Source organism: Ursus americanus, chromosome 31 (assembly GCF_024610735.1).
Source record: "Ursus americanus isolate L20-20 chromosome 31, mUrsAme1.1.p, whole genome shotgun sequence".
In the NCBI taxonomy this organism is placed as follows: domain Eukaryota; kingdom Metazoa; phylum Chordata; class Mammalia; order Carnivora; family Ursidae; genus Ursus; species Ursus americanus.
The window spans coordinates 10,658,363-10,684,414 of NC_142157.1; the positions used below are offsets into that span (position 1 = coordinate 10,658,363).

Sequence of the window (26,052 nt, forward strand, 5' to 3'; positions counted from 1 at the left end):
TCCCAGTGCCCCGGAATGATGACCCAAGCCAAAGGCAGATACCCAACCGACTAAGCCACCCAGGCACCTGAAAACACTACTTCTTACAGCCTATCATACTGTGTTCCAACTTCCTAGCTTTTTCGTATTACAATCAATGTTTCCATGATCAACCAGCACACATTTTTATGAAGTTGGAAGTCTGCAAAATTATTCTTCACAAATCAATTACTTCAAGAAAATGATCTGCTAACACCTCAAACCAGACTGAGTACACCAATAGGTGAAACCTATTTTTGAAACAAAAACTAAAGTTTACCACTCAACAGTCTCAAGACAACAGGAAGGCACAGGGATTGGGAGGTAGGCGGAGGAGGATACAGAGTGCCGAAGACAATTTTATCTAAAAAGCAATCACAGTAGCTCCTGATACTACCCAAATATATCTCACTGGCCTGCCAGCTGCTGGTACTGGTTAGAAACTCCTCTACTGTCCAGCATTAGTTCTACTGTGGGGCATTACATGTCCATGCCACAGGATACTAAGCTAGCTGTTTAATGTGCACAAACTGTACAATCTATACAGCAAGAAACAAAGTCAAAGAGAAAATTCTTTAAAATGCAAGATAACAAATTAACATGATCTGGCAAATAATAAACTCTAGACTTCTAGATTCCAAATGATTAATGTCCCACTTGGAGTTATTCCTCCTCTTCCATGTATTCTCCCTAGATCTGCAGTTTGTAAGTATCTAAAATAAATCCATGTTTATTTAAAAATTCAGTTTTCTAGGTTACATCCCCTACTGCTCTGACTCATGGTCATTCAGAGGAAGTCAAGAAACTTGTTGCTTTAAAAGCTTCTCAGGTGATTCTAATAAAGCAGCCAAATCTGGGGAAATTATCCTTACATCTATTCTAAAAATCTCTGAACTGCAAAGTCCTGGGCATGAGCAGGCACCAAGTGAGAATTGCCCTAGCGCCCCCTTCAAGTAGCTCTCACTTGCCAGGCTCTTCACAGTTTGGCAACTGAAATACCCAGTGTTTTCCTTCCTAACTCTAGAGAATAGTAGCTTGAGACCTACAGTTGCTGATCTGACACTTAGTCATAGGAGTAAGAGCAAACCTAATCATTTAGGGCATCACAATCCAGGCACTTAGCTATGTGCTTTAAAAGCATTTTAGATGCATAATTTCCACAACCCTAAGGGAGTGAACGCAAAAACTCAAATTTTGTAGCGTGCCTAACATCACCTAACTACAAGGATCAGAGCCTAGACTTAAACACTCATCTAACTGAAAGAAGACTTCAGTACATCAGTTAAGGATAAAAAGAAGTAGAAATACTCTCTAAGAACCAACTAAGAAGTATTCCTAGTCAGTCCTCTAAGACTGATACTGTCACTATCAAGTGTCCACTGAACCCGCTACACAAATATTAAATACAAGCCAAAAAAAAGGGGGCATAACAGAATATGAAACCATTTTAATAAAAATTCCGGAAACTATTTTTAAAACCCTTCTGATATTTTAGGACAATGTATCCTATGAAAACCGATTAATTCCAAATGACAGGATTTAAGGCAATTTTATTTTCCCCCTTTCTCTAATTTTTCTGATAAATGTATCCTAACAGAGAAAATTTTTAGTACAAGAGCACCATATAGTTCAAGGATTCATTAACTTTAACCATACCTTGCATTTACATGGTTATTTCAGAAATCAGGCATTTAAAAATTTTTCTTTAGAGAAATAGAGTGGTATGTGTGAAGCTAGAAAGACCAACAGAGTAATCATATTCTCCACAACTGTGCTGTCCAATAGCCACTAACTACATGTGGCAAGTGAGCACATGAAATACGGCTAGTCCAAACTGAAAGGTGCTATAAAAATTAAGTGTAAAATACTGAATTTCAAAGACTTCGCACAAAACCAGGAATGTAAAGAATCTTACTAATAGCTTTAAAAATAGCAAGTACATGTTGAAATGATAATATTCTGGACATACTAGGTTAGAAAATATGCTAAAATTAATTTTTTTACTTCAACGGAATACCAGAAACCACACATGTAATTTGCATTTGTGGCTCACATTAACTAGAATATGCATTTCAGCCAAGATCCCCAGGTGATTACTATACACATTCAAGTTTAAGAAGCACTGTTCCACAAAACTGCATTTCATTTCCTTTAAATCATAATAACAATTCCAATATTATTCTAGCCACCCATTTACTGAAATGCTACAAGGTGTCAGGCACTACTCTAGGCAAGAGGAATACAAGTTAACAAAACAAATTCACTCCCTGTTCTGGTAGAGTATATTCCACAGAAGACAAGCAAAGAAAAGCTAAACTATAGTTAGTTCTGCTACTAACTGGTATTTGAAAATGCACATTTGTTCCAGCACTATCGATAAATCAAGAAATTATCAGAGCATAACACAAATTTCCCACTTATGAGAAGTTTCACCTGTGAAAAAACTAGCTGTGCCCAGATGAACCAAGCTACACAGGAATTCACAAAGCACACACCCCAAAGATGCCAGCTACCTCAATTTATCCTGTGAGTTATGAATCATATCCATCCACAATTAGTGTTACAACTTTCAGAGGGTTATTTCAGATAACCCTCCTTCCATCACTTCACAGTAACTCACAAGCTGCAACCCTTTCAAAAGATGCCCACCTCCCACAAGCTAATTTCAGGTCTTTAGGAAGATGAAGTACCATATTTATTATACTGTTAATATACTTCTTAACCATTTAAAATGTCATGCTATTATTTTTGTTAGGTTCCTATCTCTTTAACGTGCCCCTAAACACTTTTCCCATAAATCCTGTGGTGGGATTTTGCATAGCATGATGAATTTGAGAGACACACAAGTCAGGTTACAGCAGAATCACTATAAATAACATCAGGTCATGGAAAGTACAAGGAAGAACAATCAATGAAAGTATAGACAGTGATGGGGATGGCTGTTTCGGACTGATCAGGAAGTGTACGGAAGGCCTCTGGGAGATGGTGACATTTAAGCACATTACAAGTTGACAGTGCACCAGGAGGACACACAAAAAGATGAACATCCCAGAGAGAAGCATAACATGCAGTACTCTTCTTCCTGTTAAGGCCAGAATGGACAGAGCAGCACAAACAAGGGCGAGAGTGGTCGGTGAGGAAGCTGAAGAAACAGACACCAGCTTACACAGGGTCTTTTATAGGCCTTGTAAGTAACAGGGAGTCACTGGAGTGTTTTCAGAAAGAGAGTGATGTGAGCTGACCAGCATTTTAACTGGACCACTCTGGACTGTTAGGGCGGGGGTGGGGGAGATAATTGTGTGATGCAAAAAGAACACCATTCAGAGGCTTTTGCAGAGTCCTGGTAAGAGAAGGTGGTAGCTAGGAGTATAATGGTTGTATTTTAAGTATTGAGAAGTGGTTACAACTAAAATCCAAGTGAAGTATTTAAGCTACTATTAATTGTTAAAATTGGAAAGCCAGTGTCTTAGCTATATAGTAAACACCCTAGCTCTACCTTCAAATTATATTCCCACTTAAACAGGAATAAGCTTCATCAGTCTATTTCAAAGGGCTGTTGTGGGATCAGATGAGAAACAGTGTAAAGGGGCTTTCAAAATTACGAAGAATCACATAAATAAGTACAAAAGAGACTCTTAGGAGACATTTGCGAGACCTAAATAACTGGTTTTGAAATGATTAACAGATAGTATCTCCAGTACTTAGTAGAGTCCCAGAAGCAGAATAGTTACAGATGTGGTCCCACTTACAGAATCCCTGTAAAGATGCCCCAGCTCATCGCTACCTTCACTCTTTCCAGCATCATAACAAAATGATAAACTACATACACCACAACCATTCTGCACAACAGAAAACAATAAGCAGACACAACAGAGACGATCTAGTTTTCTGTGAATTATGGACCCAAAATCCTAAGTATATGTTATACCAAAAAATTTAAATACATCTTGCACAACTAAAAAACAGTTCAATTAAGACTGCCTTAAAAGTTTAAAGTGAACCATTCCAAAATATTTTTGGTTGTGAAATAGAAATACCATTGTATCATTAACAATACACAGCCATCCCTTCAAAAATAACAAAAATGTTAAAAAGTGATGATTAAGACAAATGACATGGATGTGTTCAAATACATGCACATATGTCTAGGATGTATATACTTTATAAAATAAAAAAAAAACACTGAAGAACTGAAATATTAGGATCACTAATCTGTTTCTCTTGAAATGGAATACCTATTTCCTGTGGTCTTTAACTGACTTATGGAGATCCAATGCAAATGTATCTGCCTACTTCACTATATTATAAAGCATGGATCAATAAAAATAGGTAATATTTACCTCCTATTTCACTGGACTAAAATCCAAGGTATTAATAAACTTTACATTCTGTATGAAATTTCCAAGTTGCTTTAAGTACTGAATATGAGGGCTTGAGAAAAATGGCTGCTTCCAAACGAAAATTTTGGCAAACTTTCACATTAAAACTCTTTAAAAAAGTAAAACACTGATGTGCTATCTTGGTCTAGAACTACACACATATATTGTGCCAATGTCAACGTCGTGGCTTTGATAAGGACCAAATTAGGTATAACCACCAAGGAAGTTGGGTGAAAGCATTAAAATACAAGAGTATATGACTTTAGGGGCGCCTGGGTGGCACAGCGGTTAAGCGTCTGCCTTCGGCTCAGGGCGTGATCCCGGCGTTATGGGATCGAGCCCCACGTCAGGCTCCTCCACTGTGAGCCTGCTTCTTCCTCTCTCACTCCCCTGCTTGTGTTCCCTCTCTCGCTGGCTGTCTCTATCTCTGTCAAATAAATAAATAAAATCTTTAAAAAAAAAAAAAAAAGAGTATATGACTTTAAGTTAATTTGTGCTATAGTAAACACTCACCAAATAAGCTATCATTATGCCTAAATGTTTCCTCTCTGACACTGTGAACAATTTACCAGAATAGAAAGGACCAATTTCTAGAGTCAGCTCTGCCACTATTCAATTTTATTCAAGTAAATTTTCTCTCATTTGTAAAACCGTAAAACGGATGCTATCTGTTCTACCTTCAAAGAGCAACAGGAGGATCAAATGAGACTGTTCATTTTTATACTTTCTAGCATTACAAATGCAAAGCACATTTCATTTTATTCAAAACATAAGGTTACCTGAATAACCATAAGGCCTTGTGTGTTACCCAAGTATCAGTCTATCACCCAATGCGAAAAGATTCAAACATTAATAAATTGTATTTTAAAAACTATAAAAGCACCAATTACCCCCAAATAATCCCTACAGAACAATTTCTTCAAATGTTATATGGTATCCTTTGTTTGAAAATTAGATGAAAATACATTTTCAAATATTTCCAAAAATGGCTAAATGACAAGATAAAAACTTTCACCATGCAGCTAAAATTTTTTCAAATCTTTAGAAACAATGGTTACCAAAACCACTAAAGGGAACCTTACTTTTGTACACAAAGATATCTAAATGCTAAGGAAACCAATGAAGAATATTTTTCGATTAGTCCATTTAGTTAAGCTATCTCCCCAAAAAAGAGGTGTCTAACAAGTATTCCAAATATATCTTACAATAAGTCTCTTACAAATAATTCTGAGAGGGATAATGTGAAAAATGGGACAACCCCCAAGAGGCTGAAGTTTTGTGGAACAGCCTTCCGGAATCCTTGTAAAAATAACTTTCATTCCTAAACTCACCTGTACTATCATCATTCTTAAAGTTACTTGATAAAATAATCATTTAAAACAGGTCCTCAAGAAAGACATACTTTAATAACTAAAGAGAAAGTGTTTTTAAAATTCCACGAAAAGTACGAATTCAACATGTACTGTACTATCATGCTTGTGCGGTCTGGATGTCAGCCACGCTTTTAAAAAACATGTTTAAGCTATAAAAACAAATCTAATGATTGTACCTTAAGATTCTTGCTTTTGGTTATTTTTAAACAAAAGACTGTTTTGCAGATAAATCACAGAATATAAAAATAACTCGATTCACCAAGTTAAAGAATCGTTTAAGTAACTTACACTCTCACATAACTTCCCTTAATTTACAATAATCTACATTCCCTTTAATAAATCTGAAAAGGACAAAATCTAACTCTCTTAACTGTACATACTACGCTATAGTAAGTCTTTTTTAAACTAAAGATTTCTACAACTGACAATCTTTCTCCTTGTTTTTACTTTTCCTAGTATATTACTTAAAGTCCTTTTACACATTACTTCCGAACCGGCACTTTCCAAGGAAATCCAAGGTGCCATAAAAGAAATCTAGTACTCACTGTAAAAAATACGTTGTGATGTAGACAGATGCCAGTAAAGCCCAACCTTGGTTTTTTTAAGTTCTACATTTGTTAACCTGCTTTGTAAAATGCAAGTTACAAATCACAGCACATAGGCTCTTAAGTTAGTAGATATTTACTAAAGACTAGGTTTTTTTAAAAGCCCTAAAATGAAAATAACACATCCGATATTAGATCAATAAACAATATGGTAACCTGTTCTTAAAGTTTGTTTTTTTTTTTCTTAAGAGGGAGAGGGGGAAGGAGGAAGGGGAAAAGGGAGAGAATCTTAAGCAGGCTCCAGGCCCAGTGTGTAGCCTGATGTGGGGCTGTCTCTCACAACCCTGAGATGATGACCTGCGCTGAAATCAAGAGTCACTTAACTGACTGAGTCACCCAGGCACCCCATAATCTGTTCTTAAGTTACTTACACAGCTGCACAGATAATCCAACTCACGGTATTTAACTTTGGAAAATAGTTTTGACTTTACATATACAAGTACTTATATATATAATTTACATTTGTTTAAAAATAAAAATCTAGGGGCGCCTGGGTGGCACAGCGGTTGGGCGGCTGCCTTCGGCTCAGGGCGTGATCCCGGCGATCCAGGATCGAGCCCCACATCAGGCTCTTCCGCTATGGGCCTGCTTCTTCCTCTCCCACTCCCCCTGCTTATGTTCCCTCTCTCGCTGGCTGTCTCTATCTCTGTCGAATAAATAAATAAATAAATCTTTTAAATAAATAAAAATCTAGAAGAATACAAATGCCTGTAATAAAAAAATCATACTTATGTACTTTAAAAAACTCAGTTTCAAACACATATCGGCAATAACACAAAATACCAGGAGTCAGTGTATAACAACTAAATATCTAAGTATTAAATGAGGAAAGAATGACCACTTCACATCTGAAAGAATTAACATCAAAGAGACACTCCAAGCTTCAAAATGCATATCTCATATATTGTATTTATTACTTATACATAGTATAAAGGAATATGGCAGCCAGGCATATGAGAAATGGTAGATAGAAATGGAGCTATTTTATTAGTTAAAAGGCTCAAGGAAGACAGATGAACAACTAAAAAGCAAATTAGAAAGTGGGGCCTAACTTAGCAAACGACTAGATCAGAAAAATTAGAAGTTTCTTACAAATGAAGCATCAGCAACCAGATGCAAATAAAAAGAAAACTAAAAGCCTAGAAGTATCTGGAGTTCATATAGGAAGCAAAATTAAAATCAACATGAAGAAAAAAGAGTATAGAAAAAGTTAGCAGCTAAAACCACCACTAGCTGGCAAGAGTCAAAGCCTTTCAAACTACTTTTTCAAGACCAGGATCACATTTTATCTTTACTTTCCAGGAATACCACACAATTGTTGCCCCATGTTTGTTGAATGAGTAAGTAACAGAATGGTCCTGGGATTTCACCTATAAAGGAATTATCAGGTATAGTTAACTGTGAATGTTCGAAAGCATTTACAGAACTTTCCCAGAGCCTAAACTGACTTCTTCCTGGATTTGGAGACAGAAGATACATTAACCAGATCACAATCACCAAAAGAAAACCTAAGATACTTATCTGTAAAGAGATGAAGTACCACATCCTATTTTGTCACAATCACCAAAATTTTAAAAATAAAGCACAGTTCAACACAAACAGTACCTGCCTTCCAAGAGCTAACATTTAAAATGAAATCCACTAAAGAAGAGTAACTGAAAATAGTATCATCTCAAACCGTAACACTGGAAAATTTACCGACAAAATTAAAAATCTTTATAGTTTAAGTAATTTTGCCATCAAAGGACTTCTAACACTTTAATAACCAAACCCACCTCCTACTGGTTACATACAAACAAAATATAGTTTATCTTCATTAGTAGCACAAAGCTATAGCTATATTCAACAGAACTATATTCTCCTTCCATCCAGTAAGTATTAAATTCTTTCATTTCAATGCTATCTTCTGACCATTAATTTCCTCAACCCAGTAACTACGGACAGAGGAGACCCGCATTTCTGATTATCTGATCACAATGAATAAAGATGATCTCCATCCTAAGAGGCGGAAAAAGAGGACCAGAAGATTCAGGATATTTTAAAAGTGAGCAAAGTATTGAGAAGCTCATGGACAGAAAGCCACATGGCACTCATTTGAGTTTCCTTAGAAGCTTCTGAAAACACAATCACTGTTGTATTTATGTATCTCAAACATGTTATCTATTAAGCAATAGAAGATCTTATAGTGCGAAAAAACAGATGGTTTAATTACTCTAGTGAAAATGGTTTGTGTCTCAATACATGCTTTAGATATGAATTCCAATTTTTTGGTAAATTCTGGACAAATTAAATCTGAAAATAGTTACTGAATTTATTTTTCTTGGCCTCCTACCACAAAGAGCTTGAGGCAGGGAAATAAGTGAATAAGTAACAGCACTGTACCAAAAAAATGAGACTAACTTTAAAAAAGTTGAGTATTTGTACAAACACAGTATAAAAATTACATTAATAAAATCCTGGAGAATGTGGAAAGTAACATTTTAAATGCTAACAACAAAAACCCAAAAGAATTTTATGATCACAGGTGGTTTAACTTGAAAAAGATCTTGAAAATTGTACTAAGCTGTTAAATTCATAATTTATCAGTAGGAAACACATTTGAACTCCTTATAAAAATAAATTTAAGCAGCAACAAGACTCTCAAACTGAGCCAAATAAACTGAAGGCTTCACTTGAAAAGGTAAAAGTTCTTTTCTTGGAAAAACATCCTGCACTTCTCTCATCATTAATAGAGCATTTGGTAGGTTATATTCATAAACGCATTCTCTTATGACAAGCCATTGGTATCCATTTTAAGATGATCAGCTCAATACCTTATTTCTACAGTAACTTGTTTAGGAATTAAGTAAATTAACAGAAATAAAATATTTTGAAGACAATCAGATGGTAATGTCCCCAAGCTGGAAATATCACTGCCACCTATTGTTTTACAGAGAGCTATAGTTGAATATATGTGGAAGTTTCATCAAAAAAGCTACTCACCACCATCCCTCTCTCTAACTCTGTGAATATGCACATTTTTGGCCTTACTGTGACCTGTGCTGTCACTATATTTGTTTTCAGGACTATCAGATCTCCGCAACATTTTATTTGGTGGTGAAGGATCTGCGGCGTCTCGCATTTTTTCATGTCTGTGATCACCGCTACTGGGGTGACTCTTCGATGAATACTTAAGTGCCTGTAAAACATCACCCCCCCAAAAAAAAGAGAGAAAGAATTGAAACTTTAAACTTAACTTCCTAAATGATTTTATCATAAAATTTGACATATTAACTTCAGTTTATGAACTTATAAAATTAAAATTTCTATTTTCAATTCTGCCTTTAAGTTATTCAGACAACACCTAAGAACCTAAGATTTATTATAAGGCTTCTTGTACATATCACGTTTTAAAAAAACAAAAATTCATTAAATATCTTTTAACTACAAAAAAAAAAACACCTTGGTACATTTTTCTGGCAATTACAAAGTTTAATCCAAAGTAGAAACTAGTGTACTAGTTTCATCTTGAGTACTAATGTAATCCTGTGTTCTACAAGTGATATGCATAGACACAGTATACATAAGCATAAGCATGTTTCTGCAAACCTAAAAAAAACCAAAACATCAGTTTCTCCAATTTTTTGATCCAAAAAAACCATTTCACACCTAACTTACCTACTCTTGCAGGTATAGAAAATTATTTCAAGGTATAAAAATGTTGGTGAATATTTCTAACATAATTTAATGGAACTCCCTCACAATGGTTTAGTTTTATTCTGACACACATTTAAGACAACCATAATAAACCAGTCTTTCACTACAGGTAATTAGTATGTTTCAGAGGAGCAGAATCAACAGGGTTTAATCTTTTGACTAGCCAAAGATAATGAACAATGTTTTACACACCAAGGGACCTAGGGTTTTTAACTTCAGCTTTTAACAAATCATGCTAGCCAGTAACAGAACCATCAGCTTAGAAACTCCTTTAAATAATTAGGTGTAGAAAGTAGAAAGTACTTATTCCTGGTGTCATCTGATAGTTACCATTTATGAGATTTCCCCCGCAAAACGGCCCACTTCTATCACAATTTTAAAAAACTTTACATGCAGAAACCGCAGTAACAAAAAGGAACCCACCTACCTAGAACCATCTATATTAGAATGAATTACCCATAAAGACTTCTGACCATAGAACGAATTATCCAAGTATCCAAAGATCTCAATTCTTACAAAGAGAAAAGCACTTTCACTAGTAACTCAACTATTTGTACCAAAAACAATTAAAATGGGGAAAGGATAGTTTAGGACACACATAATGAGTTGCAAATCAATTAGTTGTTTTCCTCCCAAGCTTTCCATCTAATTTAAGGATCATTACGTTAACTTTCAGTTCCCATATACAATAAATATGGCTCAGAAGTCACCTATCATTATCTCATCCCATCGATTCCCTCACACCGAAATAATCGAGTTAGGTCCTTCCTGGCCAGGAATGATTTTTTTCCTAAAAAAAAAAAAAAAGAAAGAAAAACCACCCTGAACTTCCTCCAGTCACCTGTCAAAATAAGTCACTAAACGTTGCTGGAGAGCGCTAACAGAACCAAACACAAAATTTTAAGGGGACCCGCGGTGCTAGTTTCAGATTTGTTGCACCGAAGGGCCTGTAGCGACTTCTGAAGCCTGCGCTCGAGTAGCAGTTCCTCCCTTCCCCCTCCGTCCCCCCACCCACCCCTCCACCCCGGCCTCGGCTGGTACCTGGTAAGGCTGCGAGTCCCCCCTCCGGTCGTGACAGCTGAAAAACAGGAAGAGACACAGCGATATGAGACACCTCGGGTGGGAGGAAGAAAACGGGTTCCCCCCCCCAGCGCCCCTCCCCGCGGGAGACCTACCAAACGTACCGGCAATGAGCCCCCCCCACACACACCACACACACACACCACACACAAACAGCCGGCTGAAAGGCGGTAACGAGGGCGAAACGCCGAGAACCCGGCCCTGCACTGCCTCCACACTCACTCCGTCCTCGCCCGCTCGCGCGGCTGCTCCTCCTCCCAGCCCGATCCGGATCAGGGTTAACAACAAAAATGGCGGCTCGGCCAGCACCAGATAAGGAGGAACAGCCCCCCCCCCCCCGCGCGCGCCGCCGCCGCCACCGCCCCCCGCCCGCGCTGCGGCCCGGCCCGAAACGAAAAGACAATTTACCCATCACTGAGTCTCTGCTGTTTCCTCGCATACATTACCATCAATGCCCGGCCTGTGAGTGTGTGTCGGGGGAGGGGGAGAGCGGCCGCGAGAGGCGGGCGGGCGGGCGCGCAGGCGGCGGGCGGGCGGCAGCACCGGCACCAGGGCCCGGCGCGCCCTCGGCGACTCTCAGCACCTCCCCGTTACTGGCGCCGGCGTTCCCGGGCCATCTCCCTCCGCCGACACCACGCTCACTCTCAGCCCGGGCACCCGCGCCAACTACACGGCGGCAGCGGCGAACCGGGGGGAGGGGGGCAAGAAGACGCGTCCGGCTCAGCCCCGCGGAGAGCTACTGCCTCCTCCGCCTTCTCTTCCTCCTGCTCCGCCGCCTCCTCCCCTCCTCCCCCCGTCGCCGCCGCTGCCTGGTCCTTCTCCTCCGCCTCCTGCCGCCGCCGCCGCCGCCGCTGGTGCCGCCGCTGCCGCTCCACCAACTACATCCGGGCAACTCGGACGCCGCGGCCTTCGGAAAACCTCGGCAGTTTCCGCCGCGCCCCTCCTCTCCCACCCTCTGCCTTCCTCCCCGCCCCGTGCGGCTCCGGAACGCCGCCTTCGGCAAACCTCGGCTCGCCCCGGCCTTCCTCTTCCTCTGAGGCCTGGCCTGCCTCCTCGCGACCCGTCAGCTCTTTCCGGTTGCCGCTTCGTTTCCTCACGCGCAAGTCCGGCTGCTGCCGTTCCAGTTTAGGGATACTCCCGCTCGGGGACCTGCTCGAGGCTGGTCCCGGGGGCTCCGGGGTGCGCGGGGTGGGAGCCGTCTTCGGGAGGAGGACGGTGGGGCGCGAGAGGAGCCATCACGGACTAAATAAAGGAGGCTGCGGCTGCTGCGCGTGCGCCCAGAGGCGCGGGGGTGGGAGGGTGCCCTTGGGTGAGCTCTCCGGCCGCCGGCCCCCGCCCCTTCGGGCTCCGGCGGGGTGGTCGGAAACCCCCCGGTTAGGCGGCCGGCGGGCGGTTACCAAGACGCTTCCTCGGTCGGCAGCGACGGCAGCTGCCCTTGGGGAGGTGGGGAGCGTGCCGCTGCTCCCTGCGGCCCGCTCCCGGGAGCCGGAACCCCGGCGCGGGCACCTGCCTCAGACCGTGCGCCGAGCGCGTGGCCGGCCTTGGGTGGGCCGGGGCTTCCTGGAGCTCGCCGGTCGGCACGGTAGAAAAGTAAGTCTCACCCCCGGAAGTGTGCAGGAGAGCGAGCTTGCCGAGCGAGGACAGACGCAGGAGTTAAGGGGTGTCGTACCGAATGCCGGGAGGCCGTGCGCCGGTGCGGCTGTAAGGTGGACGTGCCCAGTTAGAGGAGGGAGCGCCGCTGCGGGCGGTGAATGGAAACCAAGGCTGACGGGGAGCGGGAATCGGTTACTGGGGGAAGGTGTTGAACCGCCTCATCCTTGTTTCCTGTTTTCCTCCCCTCCCCCCCCGTCTGTGTCCTCCCCACCCTCTCCTTTATTTCCCATTTTTCTCTTCTAGTTTCTCTTCCTCGCTGAATCCTTTGGTGAAAGAACATCCATGCGGACGTTGTGCATGTGAATAAAGGCATAGGGTGTGCTAAATGCAGCTACGACGAATTGGATTTTATAGACCGCTACAGACACAATACCAGCATTGGCATATTGGGAGGGGGGAATCCAATATACCCCCCAAAATTAAGCTTTACTTGAGGGTAGTGGGTGATACTCAGGTGGGGCTTTTCCCCCCTGCTCTAAATTCCTTATAAGGCAGCATTAATTTAACGAAAAGATTGTAATAAACACAAAGTAAATATTTGCATAGAAGAAAAAGGTAGAAGAGGAAACAAACCAGAAGAAATAAGACCCCACCAAAAACCAGTATCAAAAAGTAACTGACTTGGTATCCAACAAGTTTCCTTACTGCTGGGCCTAGTGAAGAGAAGGAATGATGTGGGGGGCCCTGAAATCACAATTGATTGAAAGAAATTATTACGTAGCCTTATTTGTCACATCCACCTGCCAGATGTCAGGATTATTGCTGTTTTCGAGAACCAGTAATAGAAACCTACTTAATGCCCTCATAAACTACCAGTAACTAAAAAGACAGCCAATGACTGAAATGGGAAAAAAATTAAAAACCTTGCGTTTTATGTACAATTTCTTTTCTTTAAAGATTTTATTTATTTCAGAGCGTGGCGGGGGTGGGGGGGGAGCAGAGGGGGAAGAATCTCAAGCCTACTCCTGCTGAACAGGGAGCACTCAGATCACTACCGCAGCTGAAACCAAGAGTTTCAGCTGAACGGACTGAACGACCCAGCTGCCCCTTATGTGCAATTTCTAACATTTTTGTAACACGTTGAAGACAGAAGGTAGATTTGCAGAGTACACAAAGTAGTATATCTATCGTATGCAGAAACTTTTTGAAAACTGGCAGCAAAATTTATTACTAATTTGATGGTAATCATGTGCTGAAATTTTGATATATATCATTTGATCAAAAGCAGCAAACTGGAGGAAACTGTACAAGGCAATGTAGTCCTCATAGATCCTATATTTACAAATTTGCCTACTCATTAAAATTTGTAATCACCAAATAGTATGCATAGCAGTCATGGACATGCATAGTGATGAAAAATTTAACATTCCCAGTTGAGTTTAACAAGACAACACTGGTTTATTCTGTTCTCATACTGTAAATAAATGTACTTTTCACAATATATATACTTTCAGGGTTTTTGCACTTTTCATGCTTATCGGTGGTTTTGCTTTTTTAAGTGCCCCTCGAAGCATAGCGCTGAAGTGCTGTCTGGTAATCCTAAGCACAAGACGTGATATGCCTGGTGGAGAAAACATGTCCTAGATACCATTTCAGGCTTATCATTAGTGCCCTTGGCCATGATGAGTTCAGTATTAAGGAATCAACAATATATATAAAATAAGCTGTCTAAATAGAAACACATTGATGAAAATGTGACCTAAGTCTCTCAGGAACCTAACGCTGTTCTTTAACAGAACCTCAAATAAATTTCAACCACTTAGTAAAGGTCCCTTTCTAAATGTTATACCCATTTTTAAGAAACTCACTGCCTATTTTAGATTCCATTATCCAGTGCTATAAATCCTTTAGAAATACCGTCAATCCTTTCCTTCTCTCTCCTTCCATTTTACCTGTCTGAACCACACTCCTGGTTAATTCACTGTGCGCTTGCAGCAGAGCAGTTGAACTTGGCTGGAGAACAGCCATCCTAACTGGCCCGAGGTCCTTGTATTCACCACACCCCCCAGGCTTATTTCCCTAATCCATTTACCCAGCTCTTAAATAGCTGTTTAATGTCTTTTAAAGTGAGAAGACATCCCCCACTCCTCATTCTGAGTAAGGCATTATCTTGCTTCTTGTCTCTCTAGGGAAATAGAAAAAAAATCAGAAATCAATAACAGCTCCCTCCTACTCAACCATTGCTCCTACCAACCTACATCTGAATTCACTGCCACACTCCTGTAACTATGGATAACTGTCAAAGTTCCTAGGATCAGAGTTACCACCTTTTCCCTGAATTCCATTTTACTCTTGGAATTGTATGCTTTCCTTAACGAATTTTTTTCCTCTAAACTGGATCACTTCTGTCAACTTATAAACATGTCTTAATAGCTACCATCTTTAAAAAAAACAAAACTTGACTTTTCTCTCCCTCCAAATACCCTGCCCCACTTTGATTTGCTCTTCTGTACAAACTTCTCCCCTTACGCCTCTCTTAAATCCACAAATCAGACTTGATTTCACTCCACTGTGAAACTGCTCAATATCATCAGTAACCTCCGTGTTCTTAAATCCAATTTTTATTTTCAATCTCCATCTCATTTCAACCTGTCAGCAGCATTTGACACAGATGGTGAGTTACTTTCTTCCTGAAGCTCTTTATCTGGCCTGCCAGGATTCCATTCTGTCTTTCTTGCTTCTCTTCCTTAAAAGGTTGCTTAGTCTTCTTGCTGGTTCCTCCTAATTTTTAGCCTCAAAATGTTGGAGTGCCCTAAGATTCAAATCTCACAACTTGGACTGCTTCTCTGATCTCTGCTCTCCCTCACTAAGCAATCCTACCCATGTCTCTGGCTAAATGAAATCCATGTTTGAATCTCCAGCCTATACCTTTCCCCTGAACACTAGGCTCACAACTGCCTACTGTACTGCTCAAATGTCCAGGTATCACAAACCTGAGTTATCCACAACCAAACTCTTAATTCCCCCCCCCCAATAAATTCTGATTAGGTCTTCCCTATTTCATGAAATGGCAACTCCATTCTTCCAGTTGAGACTAGAGACTTTGGAGTTCTTGATTCTTTCATATCTCATCTACTCCATCAGCAAATGCCACCAGTATTATCTTCAAAATATACTCAGAGTCTGATCTTTGGTCACTAATTCTGTCACATTCATTCTGGTCCAAGTCACCATCTTATCCCTAGGCCATAGAAAAGGCCTCCTAACTCATCTGCTTTCACAGGGTTTACTAGCTCACACAGCAGTTGGAGTGATCTGTTTACAAGTCAGTATTATTTCTATCTTAAAACCCACCAATGGCTTCCCATCTCAGAATAAAAGCCAAAGTTCCTCCCATGGTCTATGAGTGAACTACCCCCATCCACATTACTTCTGGTTTCATATCCAGTTACTTTTTTACTTGATCATTTCCCCCCATCTCTTTCTCCACTTTTTCTCCAAAATACCAGGCATGTCTGAGGACCTTTGCCCTACTATCCAGCCTGGAATGTTCTTCCCCTTTGGTCCTACTTGGTTCACACTGTATCACTTCTTTAGTTCTCTACTTGAATCTCACCTTATCAGAAAGGTCTTTCCTCTGAGAATTCTATATAAATGGTACCCCACTATTATCTCTCACCCTGTTCTATTTTTCTTTTACTCTTTGCCATATAATATATATTTCATTTATTGGTTGTCTCCCACCAGAATGGTATCTCTGTGACATCAGATAAACATTTGTTGAGTGAAAGTATATTTGCCTACAAAATTACAAAGAAAATAGCAAAATATTGTTCCTTCTTAAGAGGAAAAGATGTAGTTTTAAGATCCAGCCCTGCTGTCATGAATAGGGAAAAGCTGACTTATTCCTAATGCAGATAAAATACTGTATTAGATAACATTTGAAAATTTACATAAATTTGCATATATAGCAAATCTTAGACTATTTGCATTCCTCTCTATTGAGAGATTGCAAGTTTGTAAGTGTTCAAAAGCCCCATATTTTAACCAACAGATTAACACATATCAACCAATAGAGGGGGAGAACTATCAGCCCATAGGCTGTAGGTGACCATGAGTTTAATGTGATCCTGTTCATGGAGAATCAAAAAGTGAAGGCCTCAAACTTCTAGTAGAAGGGGCTATAAAGGTTTTGCTAGAATTTCTAAAGGATCATAAACTAAGACTGTATTGTCTGAGATTTTTACCTACTCTTATTTATTTATTTACTAGAGAGAGGGAGGGCGCACACAAGCAGGGGGAGAAGCAGGCTCCCTACTACACAGGGAGCCTGATGTGGGACTCAATCCCAGGACCCTGGGATCATGACTGGAGCTGAAGGCAGATGGTTAACCAGCTGAGCCACCCAGGGATCTCTTCCTACTCTTTTCATTTCTCTTTTTTCTCTTCCTTGCCTTCTTCTCAAACAGGATAGTATAGTGGTTAAAAACATGGCTTTTGGAATCAGAATGACATAATGTAGAGCTCTGGCTACATTATTGACTGACTGGCAGTGTGATGTTCAGCAAATTCCCCAAATTTTAGAGATTACGCTTCCTTATCTCTAAAATTAGCTTAATAGGGTATAGGGCTGTTTGTCAGAAGTAAATGAAATCACTTTACATAGTTAAGCAGCACTTGGCACATACATGCCCCACTGCTGGTGGTTATCATTCATTCATTCAAAAAAACATTATTGACCTGTGTATCATGTCTTGGGAACACAGTATTAAGCAAATTCACTTGGTTTCTGCTTCTGTGGAGTTTATATTTTATATAACTAAAAGGAGACCATTTGAGTTCTCAGAGTTGTGATGTGAGGCTTTCATTCAAGTATGTGGAAAAATGGGAAAACTGCCACAAAAATTACTATTTAGAAAAGGGGAGTAAAAATCTCCAGGACAGGACCATATCAGTATGATGTATTTTTTTAAGTAGAGATAATAACGTAAATAGTCAACGATCCAGAGTTCCTTATTTACTCATGCAGAGGCAGTAAAGGGAGGCTCTGGATTTACAAACTGGCCACTTTTTAAAGTCCTTCCAAGTGATAGATAGTAGGGTACAGCCAAGATTGAGAACTAGGGGCACCTGGGTGGCTCAGTCGTTGGGCATCTGCCTTCGGCTCAGGGCGTGATCCCGGAGTCCTGGGATTGAGCCCCGCATCCGGCTCCTCCACTGGGAGCCTGCTTCTTCCTCTCCCACTCCCCCTGCCTGTGTTCCCTCTCTTGCTGGCTGTCTCTCTCTCTGTCAAATAAATAAATAAAATCTTAAAAAAAAAAAAAAAAAGAATGAGAACTATACCCTAAACCCTTTTCCTCTGTCTGGCAAAATTGCAGCTTGAATTAGCCCAATCATTCACTTTCTCAGTGCCTCTGAGCAATTGCACACTGCTGAAGACTATTGGACAATACAAAAGATTGATTCCGCTAAAATCTCATGATCACCAAAATCAAATGAACACCCAGTACATCTAGGCAATCTTTTATTTCTCTCTCCAACTCTCTCACCACTTGAACAAGGTTTTCAAACTCCACTCTCCACATATCTATCCCCCTCACTTTACTACCTCCCCTTTACTCTCAGCAGATAACATCACCACTTTCCTCCCAAATTCGAGCCACCAAAGGGAAATTTCTTCCTGCTTCAGTATTTGCAAATCTACCTACAGTCATCCTTCTCCCTATTTACTCAACAATGTATTGAGTACCCACTATGTGCTGGGGATACATCAATGAAGCATACAAAGAAAAATCTTTACCTCCCCCCGGCCTTCGACCTTATATTTTAATGGGGAAAGTCAGGAATAAGTGATATGATGATTTAGAAAGTAGTAAGTACTATGGAGAAGAATGGAAATTTATAGGAAGTTGCTGATTAAGGAATAATATTTTAAATAGAGTAGTCATTGAGCTGATGACATTTGAGCAAACACTTGAAGGTGGTGAGAGAGTAAGCGGTATGGGTGTTTGGAGAGGAGTATTCCTGGCAAAGGAAATAGCAAGAGAAAATGTCTAGAGGCAGGAGTGTGCCTGGTGTGTAAGAATAATAAGGAAAGCTGTGGGATGAAATGTGACCTAGGGGAAAAGTTTTAGGAAAGGAGATCAAATAGGTTAAACGAGGGGATGAAGAGGCAGATCATGAAGGATCTAATAGGCCATTGCAAAAAGTTTGGCTTTTATTCTGAGTGAGATGAGAAGCCATTGGAGAGTTAAAAGCAGAAACGTGATGCTGGTTACTGTGTTAAGAATAGTCTATATGGGGGGCGCCTGGGTGGCACAGTGGTTAAGCGCCTGCCTTCAGCTCAGGGCGTGATCCTGGTGTTAAGGGATCGAGCCCCACATCAGGCTCCTCCGCTATGAGCCTGCTTCTTCCTCTCCCACTCCCTCTGCTTGTGTTCCCTCTCTTGCTGGCTGTCTCTATCTCTGTCAAATAAATAAAAATAAAATCTTTAAAAAAAAAAAAAAAAGAATAGTCTATATGGGGGCGCCTGGGTGGCACAGCGGTTAAGCGTCTGCCTTCGGCTCAGGGCGTGATCCCAGCGATCTGGGATTGAGCCCCACATCAGGCTCTTCTGCTATGAGCCTGCTTCTTCCTCTCCCACTCCCCCTGCTTGTGTTCCCTCTCTCGCTGGCTGTCTCTATCTCTGTTGAATAAATAAATAAAATCTTTAAAAAAAAAAAAAAAGAATAGTCTATGTGGTAAGGAAGGAAGCAGGGAAACTACCTAGGATACTACTGCATTGTCCTGAGGTCACTGTTTCAAAACAGGAGTTAAGCTTCCTCTCTAAGGCCATTTCCTTTACATATACTTTCCTTCCACCTCGAGTTACTTTACACTAACAAGTATCCCTTTCTTTGTATACTTAAACTCTCCCTTTTATCTGATTCATATCCATTGTTTTTAAACACATCTGAATCTTATGTCAAAATAAACACTTCCTTGACCCCAGTTGCTGCCCGGTTACATTCCTCACTTCAGCCAAATTTCCAGTAAGCCTTGCCTCTGACATCTCACTGGTTTCATTGTTCACCCCTTTATTCACATTCCAGGTTACTATCATCTGACATCTGCCCCCTATAATATCACCAAAACAGAGATTCCTAATGGAGTGGTTCTTCAAGAGATAGTGCTAATTCTCCAGGAGACATTTTGGGATATGTGGCAGTACTTTTTCTAATCTGATTTGTATATTTTTGGAAGGGTGCTACTGGTATTTAGTTGTCAGAGGTCAAGGATACCTAACATACTGCAATCTGTAGGACAGTCTCTCACATTTAAGAATTATCCTGCTCAAAATACCAAAGTCAACCTGTTAAAAAATACTCTTGGGCGCCCAGCTTGCTCAGTTGATAGAGCATGCAACTCTTGATCTCGAAGTCATAAGTTTGAGCCCCATGTTGGGTGTAGACATTACAGAAAAAAAAGAAAAGAAAAGAAAAAAGAAAAGAAAAGATTCTTGAAAAATAGTCTTGAGGTCACAAATGACTTCTATGTACCTGCATTCACTGAACATTTTACCATCTTTTTCCTAGAATCCTAGAATATTTTGCATTGATAGCTACTCTGTTTGTATTACATTTCTCTCTTGGCTTCTCTAACACATCATATTCCTTGTTTTCTTTCTACCTCTGGCAGGTCCTCTCATTCCTTTTTGCAGACTCATCCTCTACTCCACTACCAAATGTTGAGGTTCTCCAAATCAGTCCCTGGGGGGGTGATGTCAGTAAAAATGGCCATTATAGAACTCCAAGGACCTGTCTCTCCACATAAACATTAAATAATTGGGCAAAAATTATCAGAATCAAGTTTATGTGAACTTATGTAAAAAGTTACAATAACCAGGCAAACGTTTATTCAAGAACAAGGTGATTGAATCCCAGTAGGAGAGCTTTGTGTTATTGAGACTTACCTTAGCCTCATTGCTTCACCCCCAGTTCAATGGCAGTTTTGGACAACAGCCTATATTTCTGGTGTAGATTCCTGGTGCCAGAGGTAACAGAATGGACCTTGTTCTCAAAGAATTGTGGTAGTTTATTTTGACCTGTCTGGTGGCTCCCTGAAGGACTAGTGCAAGGGCTTGCCCTTATTTTGCCTAACTTAGAATTCTTCTGAGGCAGAAGTGACTACCCAGGAGATATTAAAGGCAAGTTTATTAGCTGCTGCCAGTTGGGGAAAGGAATAACAATCAGGGCAAACAATATACATAACAAAAAGCCTGAGAGGAAAGGCTGAAGAGTGAGATACTTTGGAGAATAAAATCTTTGAAAAGCTCCTATATATTCCTGGGACTCTGAAAGGTTACCTGGGGGCACCTGGCTGTCTCAGTTGGTAGAGCATGTGACTCTTGATCTCAGAATTGTAAGTTCAAGCCCCATGTTGTGTGTAGAGATTACTTAAAAATAAAATCTTAAAAAAAGGCTACCTATATATCTAGGGTGGGGGCAAATGCACAGAAAAAAACTGCAAAGTTCCTAAAGTCTCTTCTCTGACTAACATTCAGGCTGTGCTCAGATAGAAAGTGAAAGATAAGGTAGACTTATAAATTGTCCATTTGAATGATAAAGGCATGCCCCAACACACCTGGAAAGAGACTTCTAACAAAACCTGGAAGTTGTTTTCTTCATTTTTTGGTTGTAGGCATTTAAGGAAATCTCTGTTGAATCACTAGCCAGCCACTAAGCCAAAAAAACAGAGATTTCAGTAGTCACACATAAGAAGGGATACAGACTTGACAGAGTTAGTTTAGAAGAATCACTAAACGAACAAGAGCAACCACAATAAGCATTGACAACAAACTCTAGGGAGGGAGGAGAATATGATTTCTGGAATTGCCACATTATATTAATCAAAATGTCCAGTTTTCAACACAAAATAACAAGGCAGAAAAAAAAATGTGGCCCATATACAGAAAAAAAGAAGTTGATAGAACCTGTCCTCAGGGAAGCACAGACGTTGGGCTTACTAGACAAAGATTTTTCCACCAACTCTTTTAAATATGCTGGAATAGCTAAAGGAAATCATGGACAAAGAACTAAAAGAAATCAGGACAGTATGTCTCACCGAGTAGAGAATATTGATAAAGAGGTTGAAATTATAAAAAGGAAGCAAATAGAAATTCTGAAGTTGAAAAGTACAGTAAATGAAACTAAAAAGTCACTAGAGGGATTCAACAGTAGATGTGAGCTGTCAGAAGAAGGAATCAGCAGACTTCAACATAGGTCAACTAAGACTACCCAATCAGAGAAGTGGAAAGGAAAAAGAATGAAGAAAAATGAATAGAGCCTAAGAGACCCGTGGGACAGCATCGTGCATATGAATATATGCATAATAGGCATTCCAAAAGGAGGGGAGAGAAAGAAAGGGGCAGAAAGAATATTGGAAGAAATGATGGCGAAAAAACTTCCCAGATTTAATGAAAGACATGAATCTAGATGTCCAAGAAGCTCAATGAACTCCAAGTAGGATAAATTCAAAGGGACCCACACCAAGACATATTGTAATCAAACTGTTGAAAGTCAATGACAAAGAGAATCCTGAAAGCAGCGAGTGAGAAGTGAGTCCTCACATAAGAGGTAGGCTCAATAAGATTAACAGCTGATTTCTCACCAGAAACTATAGAAACCAGGAGACAATGAAATGATATATTCTAAGTGCTGAAAGAAAAATTCTGTTAGCTAAGAATTCTTTTTTTTTTTAAGATTTATTTATTTATTTGTCAGAGAGAGGGAGATAGCATGAACAGGGGTAGCAGCAGGCAGAGGGAGAAGCAGGCTCCCCGCTGAGCAAGGAGCCTGATGTGGGACTCAATCCCAGGACGCTAGGATCATGCCCTGAGCCAAAGGCAGATGCTTAACTGACTGAGCCACCTAGGCATCCCTGTTAGCCAAGAATTCTATATCTAGCAAAACTATCCTTCAGAAATGAAGAAGTTAAGACATTCTCAGATAAGCAAACACTGAGAGAATTTGTCATTAGTAGACCTGCCCTACAAGAAATACCAAAGGGAGGTCTTTAACCTGAAATGAAAGGACGCTAGATAGTAACTTGAATCCACATGAAGAAGCACTGTTAGAGGTAACTATGTGGGTAATATAAAAGTCAGAGTTCATGTACTGTTGGTTAGTAACTTCTTTTTTTCTGTAAGATTTAAAATACAACTATGAAAACAGTAATTATAAATCTTTGTCCTTGGGCATATAATGTATAAAGATGTAATTTGTGATAACAAAAGAGAGAATGAAGCATAAGAGCAAAGATGTTTTTTGCCCTTGAAACTAAGTTGGTTTTTACCTAAAAAATATTATTACAAGTTGCTAATTATAATCCCTAGGGCAACTATTAAGAAAATAACTGATGTAGTAAAACAAATGACAAGAAGTACAAAAGATGGACTAGAAAATATCTAACACAAAAGAAGTCAGTAGTGGAGGAATTGAACAACATAAAAGATATACAACATATGAAAAAGCAAATGGCAAAGAAAATTTTTCCTTATCACTAATCACATTAAATGTAAATGCATTAAACTCTAATTAACAAGCAGAGAAATTGGCAGAATGGATTTTTTTTAATGTTCTAATTATACCCCCTCTACAAGAGACTCACTTTAGAACCAAATAACCGTAGAGTTGAAAGTGAAAGGATGGAAAAAGATATTCCAAGATAGTTCAAGTGTATGTGGAACAGTCTCCAGTATAGAATATAGGTTGGTCTATAAAACAAGTCTCAGTAAATTCAAAAGATTGAAATCATATCAACTATTTTCTCTGACCACAAAGGTATGAAACTACAAATAGACATCTTTAAGCTATGAATATGTCATAGAAGAAATCACAAGAGAAATTTTAATATACTTTAAGATGAATGAAAAAGAAAATACAGCACACTGAAACATGGACTGAAGCAAAAGTAGAGCTCAGTGGGAAATTTATAGCTATAAGTGCCTACATTTAATAAGATCTAGAAACAATAACCTAAGCTTCTACCTTAAGGAAATAAAAAATAAAAGCAAATGAAACCTAAATCAAGCAGAAGGAAGGAACTAGCAAAGATAGAGCAGAGATAAGTGAAATAGACAATAGAAAACAACCACAAAAAATCAATGAAACCAAAACTTGGTTCCTTGAAAAGATCAATCAAATTAACAAACCTTTAAACAGAATGGACAGGAAAAAAGAAAATTCAAATTGCTACAATCAGAAATAAGTGGGAACATTACTACTACAACTACTACCAACTTTATAGAAATAAAAGGAATTGTTAACAATTATATGCCAAAAAATTAGATGATCTAAATGAAACAAATTCCTAGAAACAAACTACCGAAACTGACTCAAAATAGAATAGACAGTAGAAGAGACTGAATCAGTAATCAAAAAACTTCCAAAAAAGGAAAACTGAGAATCATATGGCTTCATTGGCGACTTCTATCAAACATTTAAAAAAAAACAATACCAGTCTGGGGGACCTAGATGGCTCCGTTGTTTGAATGTTTGATTCTTGATTTTGGCTCAGGTCATGATCTCAGGGTTGTGGGAGATTATCTCTCTCTCTCACACCTCTGCCTTCCCCAACCCCCTCTCCTCTCCTTCTAAGAAAAAAAAAAAACAAAAACAGTCCTTCTCAAACTCTCACCCACATACAAAAAATAGATAAAGAGGAAACACTTCCTAACTCATTCTATCAATTCAGCATTACCCTGATACCAAAGCCAGACAAAGACACCACAAGAAAATAAAACTACAGACCAATATCCCTAATGAATATGGATACAAAGATCTCAGCAAAAGTAAATTCAGCAGCACAGTAAAAGGATTATCTACCATGTCCAAACGGAATCCACAAAAAAATTTATTAGCTCTAATAAATTTGTCAAAATCTCAAGGTACAAGGTCAACATACAAAAATCAGTTGTCTTTCTGTACATTTGCAATGAATATTCCAAAAATGAAATTAGGAACACAATTCCATTGACAGCATCAAAAAGAATAAAATACCGAGAAATAAATTTAAATGAGGTGTAAGAGCTGTACACTGAAAACTGCAAAACTTTGGGGATTTTTTTTTCATTTCATTTTGTTTTGTTTTTTGAAAACTTCAAAACATTGTTGAAAGAAATTCAAGAAGACTTAATAAATGAAAAGACATTTCTGTGTTTATATATCGGAAGACCGAATATTGTTAGAATGACACTACTCCCTAATTGATCTACAGATCCATTGCAATACCTATCAAAATTCCAACTGCTTTTTTTTTGCAGAATTTGACAAGTTGACACTAGAATTCATATGGAATAACAAGGGATCCCCAAACAATCTTAAAAAAGAACAAAGTTGGAGGACTCATAGTTCCTGATTTTAAAACTTACTACAGGGGCGCCTGGGTGGATCAGTCAATTAAGTGTCCAGCTCTTGATTTCAGCTCAAGTCATGATCTCAGGGTTGTGAGATTGAGCCCTCTGTTGGGCTCCATGCTCAGCACAGAGTCTACTTGAGATTCTCTTTCTCTTCTCCCTCTGGCCCTCCCCTACTTGTGCACTCCAAATAAATAAATTAAATAAATAAATAAATAAATAAATAAATAAATAAATAAATAAACAAAATCTTTAAAAAAACTTACTACAAGTGTACAGTTACTGGCAGAAAGATAGATAAATAAATCAATGTAATAGAATTGAAAGCCCAGAAATAAACCCATACATCTATGGTCAATTGATTTTTGATAAAGATATCAAGACAGATCACTGAGGGAAGAATAGTATTTTCAATAAATACTGCCAAGAAAACTGGATATCAACATACAAAGGAATGAACTTGGACCCTTACCTCGCACCATGTAACAACAGTAACTCAAAATGAATCAAAGACCTATGTGTAATAGCAAAACTATATAAATCTCAGAAAATATTGGGGTAAAGCTTCATGACTTTGGGTTTAACAATGGATTTCTAGATATGATATCAAGAGCACAAGTGACAAAATGAAAAATAGATAAATTGGACTTTATCAAAATTTAAAACTTCCGTGCATCAAAGACATTACCAAGAAAAAGAGCCCATTGAATGTGAGAAAATATTTGCAAGTCATATATCCATTAAGGGTCTCTAATCTAGAATATATAATAATTCTTGTAAGTTATCAATAAAAAGACAACCCAGTGTAAAAATGGGTAAGGATTTGAATAGATATTTCTCTAAGGAAGATATTCTAGTGGCCAAGAAGTATTTGCAAAGATGCTCAACATTGTAAGCCACTAAAGAAATGCAAA

The 26,052-nt window shown here is 39.4% G+C and overlaps 2 protein-coding genes across 8 annotated transcripts in view; one reads left to right on the forward strand and one right to left on the reverse strand.

The window, feature by feature from the left end:
- The window catches only part of WAC (WW domain containing adaptor with coiled-coil), an 84,585-nt gene extending 72,294 nt beyond the window's left edge, over positions 1-12,291 (reverse strand). For 2 of the 7 annotated variants that reach the window (XM_087857580.1, XM_087857578.1), the window contains exons 1-3: positions 11,560-12,048; positions 11,112-11,149; positions 9,358-9,570 (exon numbers count right to left, since the gene is read on the reverse strand). In XM_087857580.1, coding sequence (XP_087713706.1) covers positions 9,358-9,570; positions 11,112-11,149; positions 11,560-11,600 — 292 coding nt within the window. In that variant the 5' untranslated portion in view covers positions 11,601-12,048. Of the gene's footprint in view, positions 1-9,357; positions 9,571-11,111; positions 11,150-11,373; positions 11,460-11,559; positions 12,049-12,156 lie in introns of those variants that run through there. The other 5 variants (XM_045812852.2, XM_045812846.2, XM_087857581.1 and 2 more) reach the window with 4 other exon arrangements.
- Positions 11,603-24,399, forward strand: LOC123802274 (uncharacterized). Its single transcript, XM_045812863.2, has 3 exons — positions 11,603-11,609; positions 11,732-12,741; positions 13,048-24,399. Exons 1-3 carry the CDS (start codon positions 11,603-11,605, stop codon positions 13,105-13,107), a joined length of 1,077 nt encoding a protein of 358 aa, XP_045668819.1. The 3' UTR covers positions 13,108-24,399.
- The last annotated feature ends 1,653 nt before the right edge of the window (positions 24,400-26,052 follow it).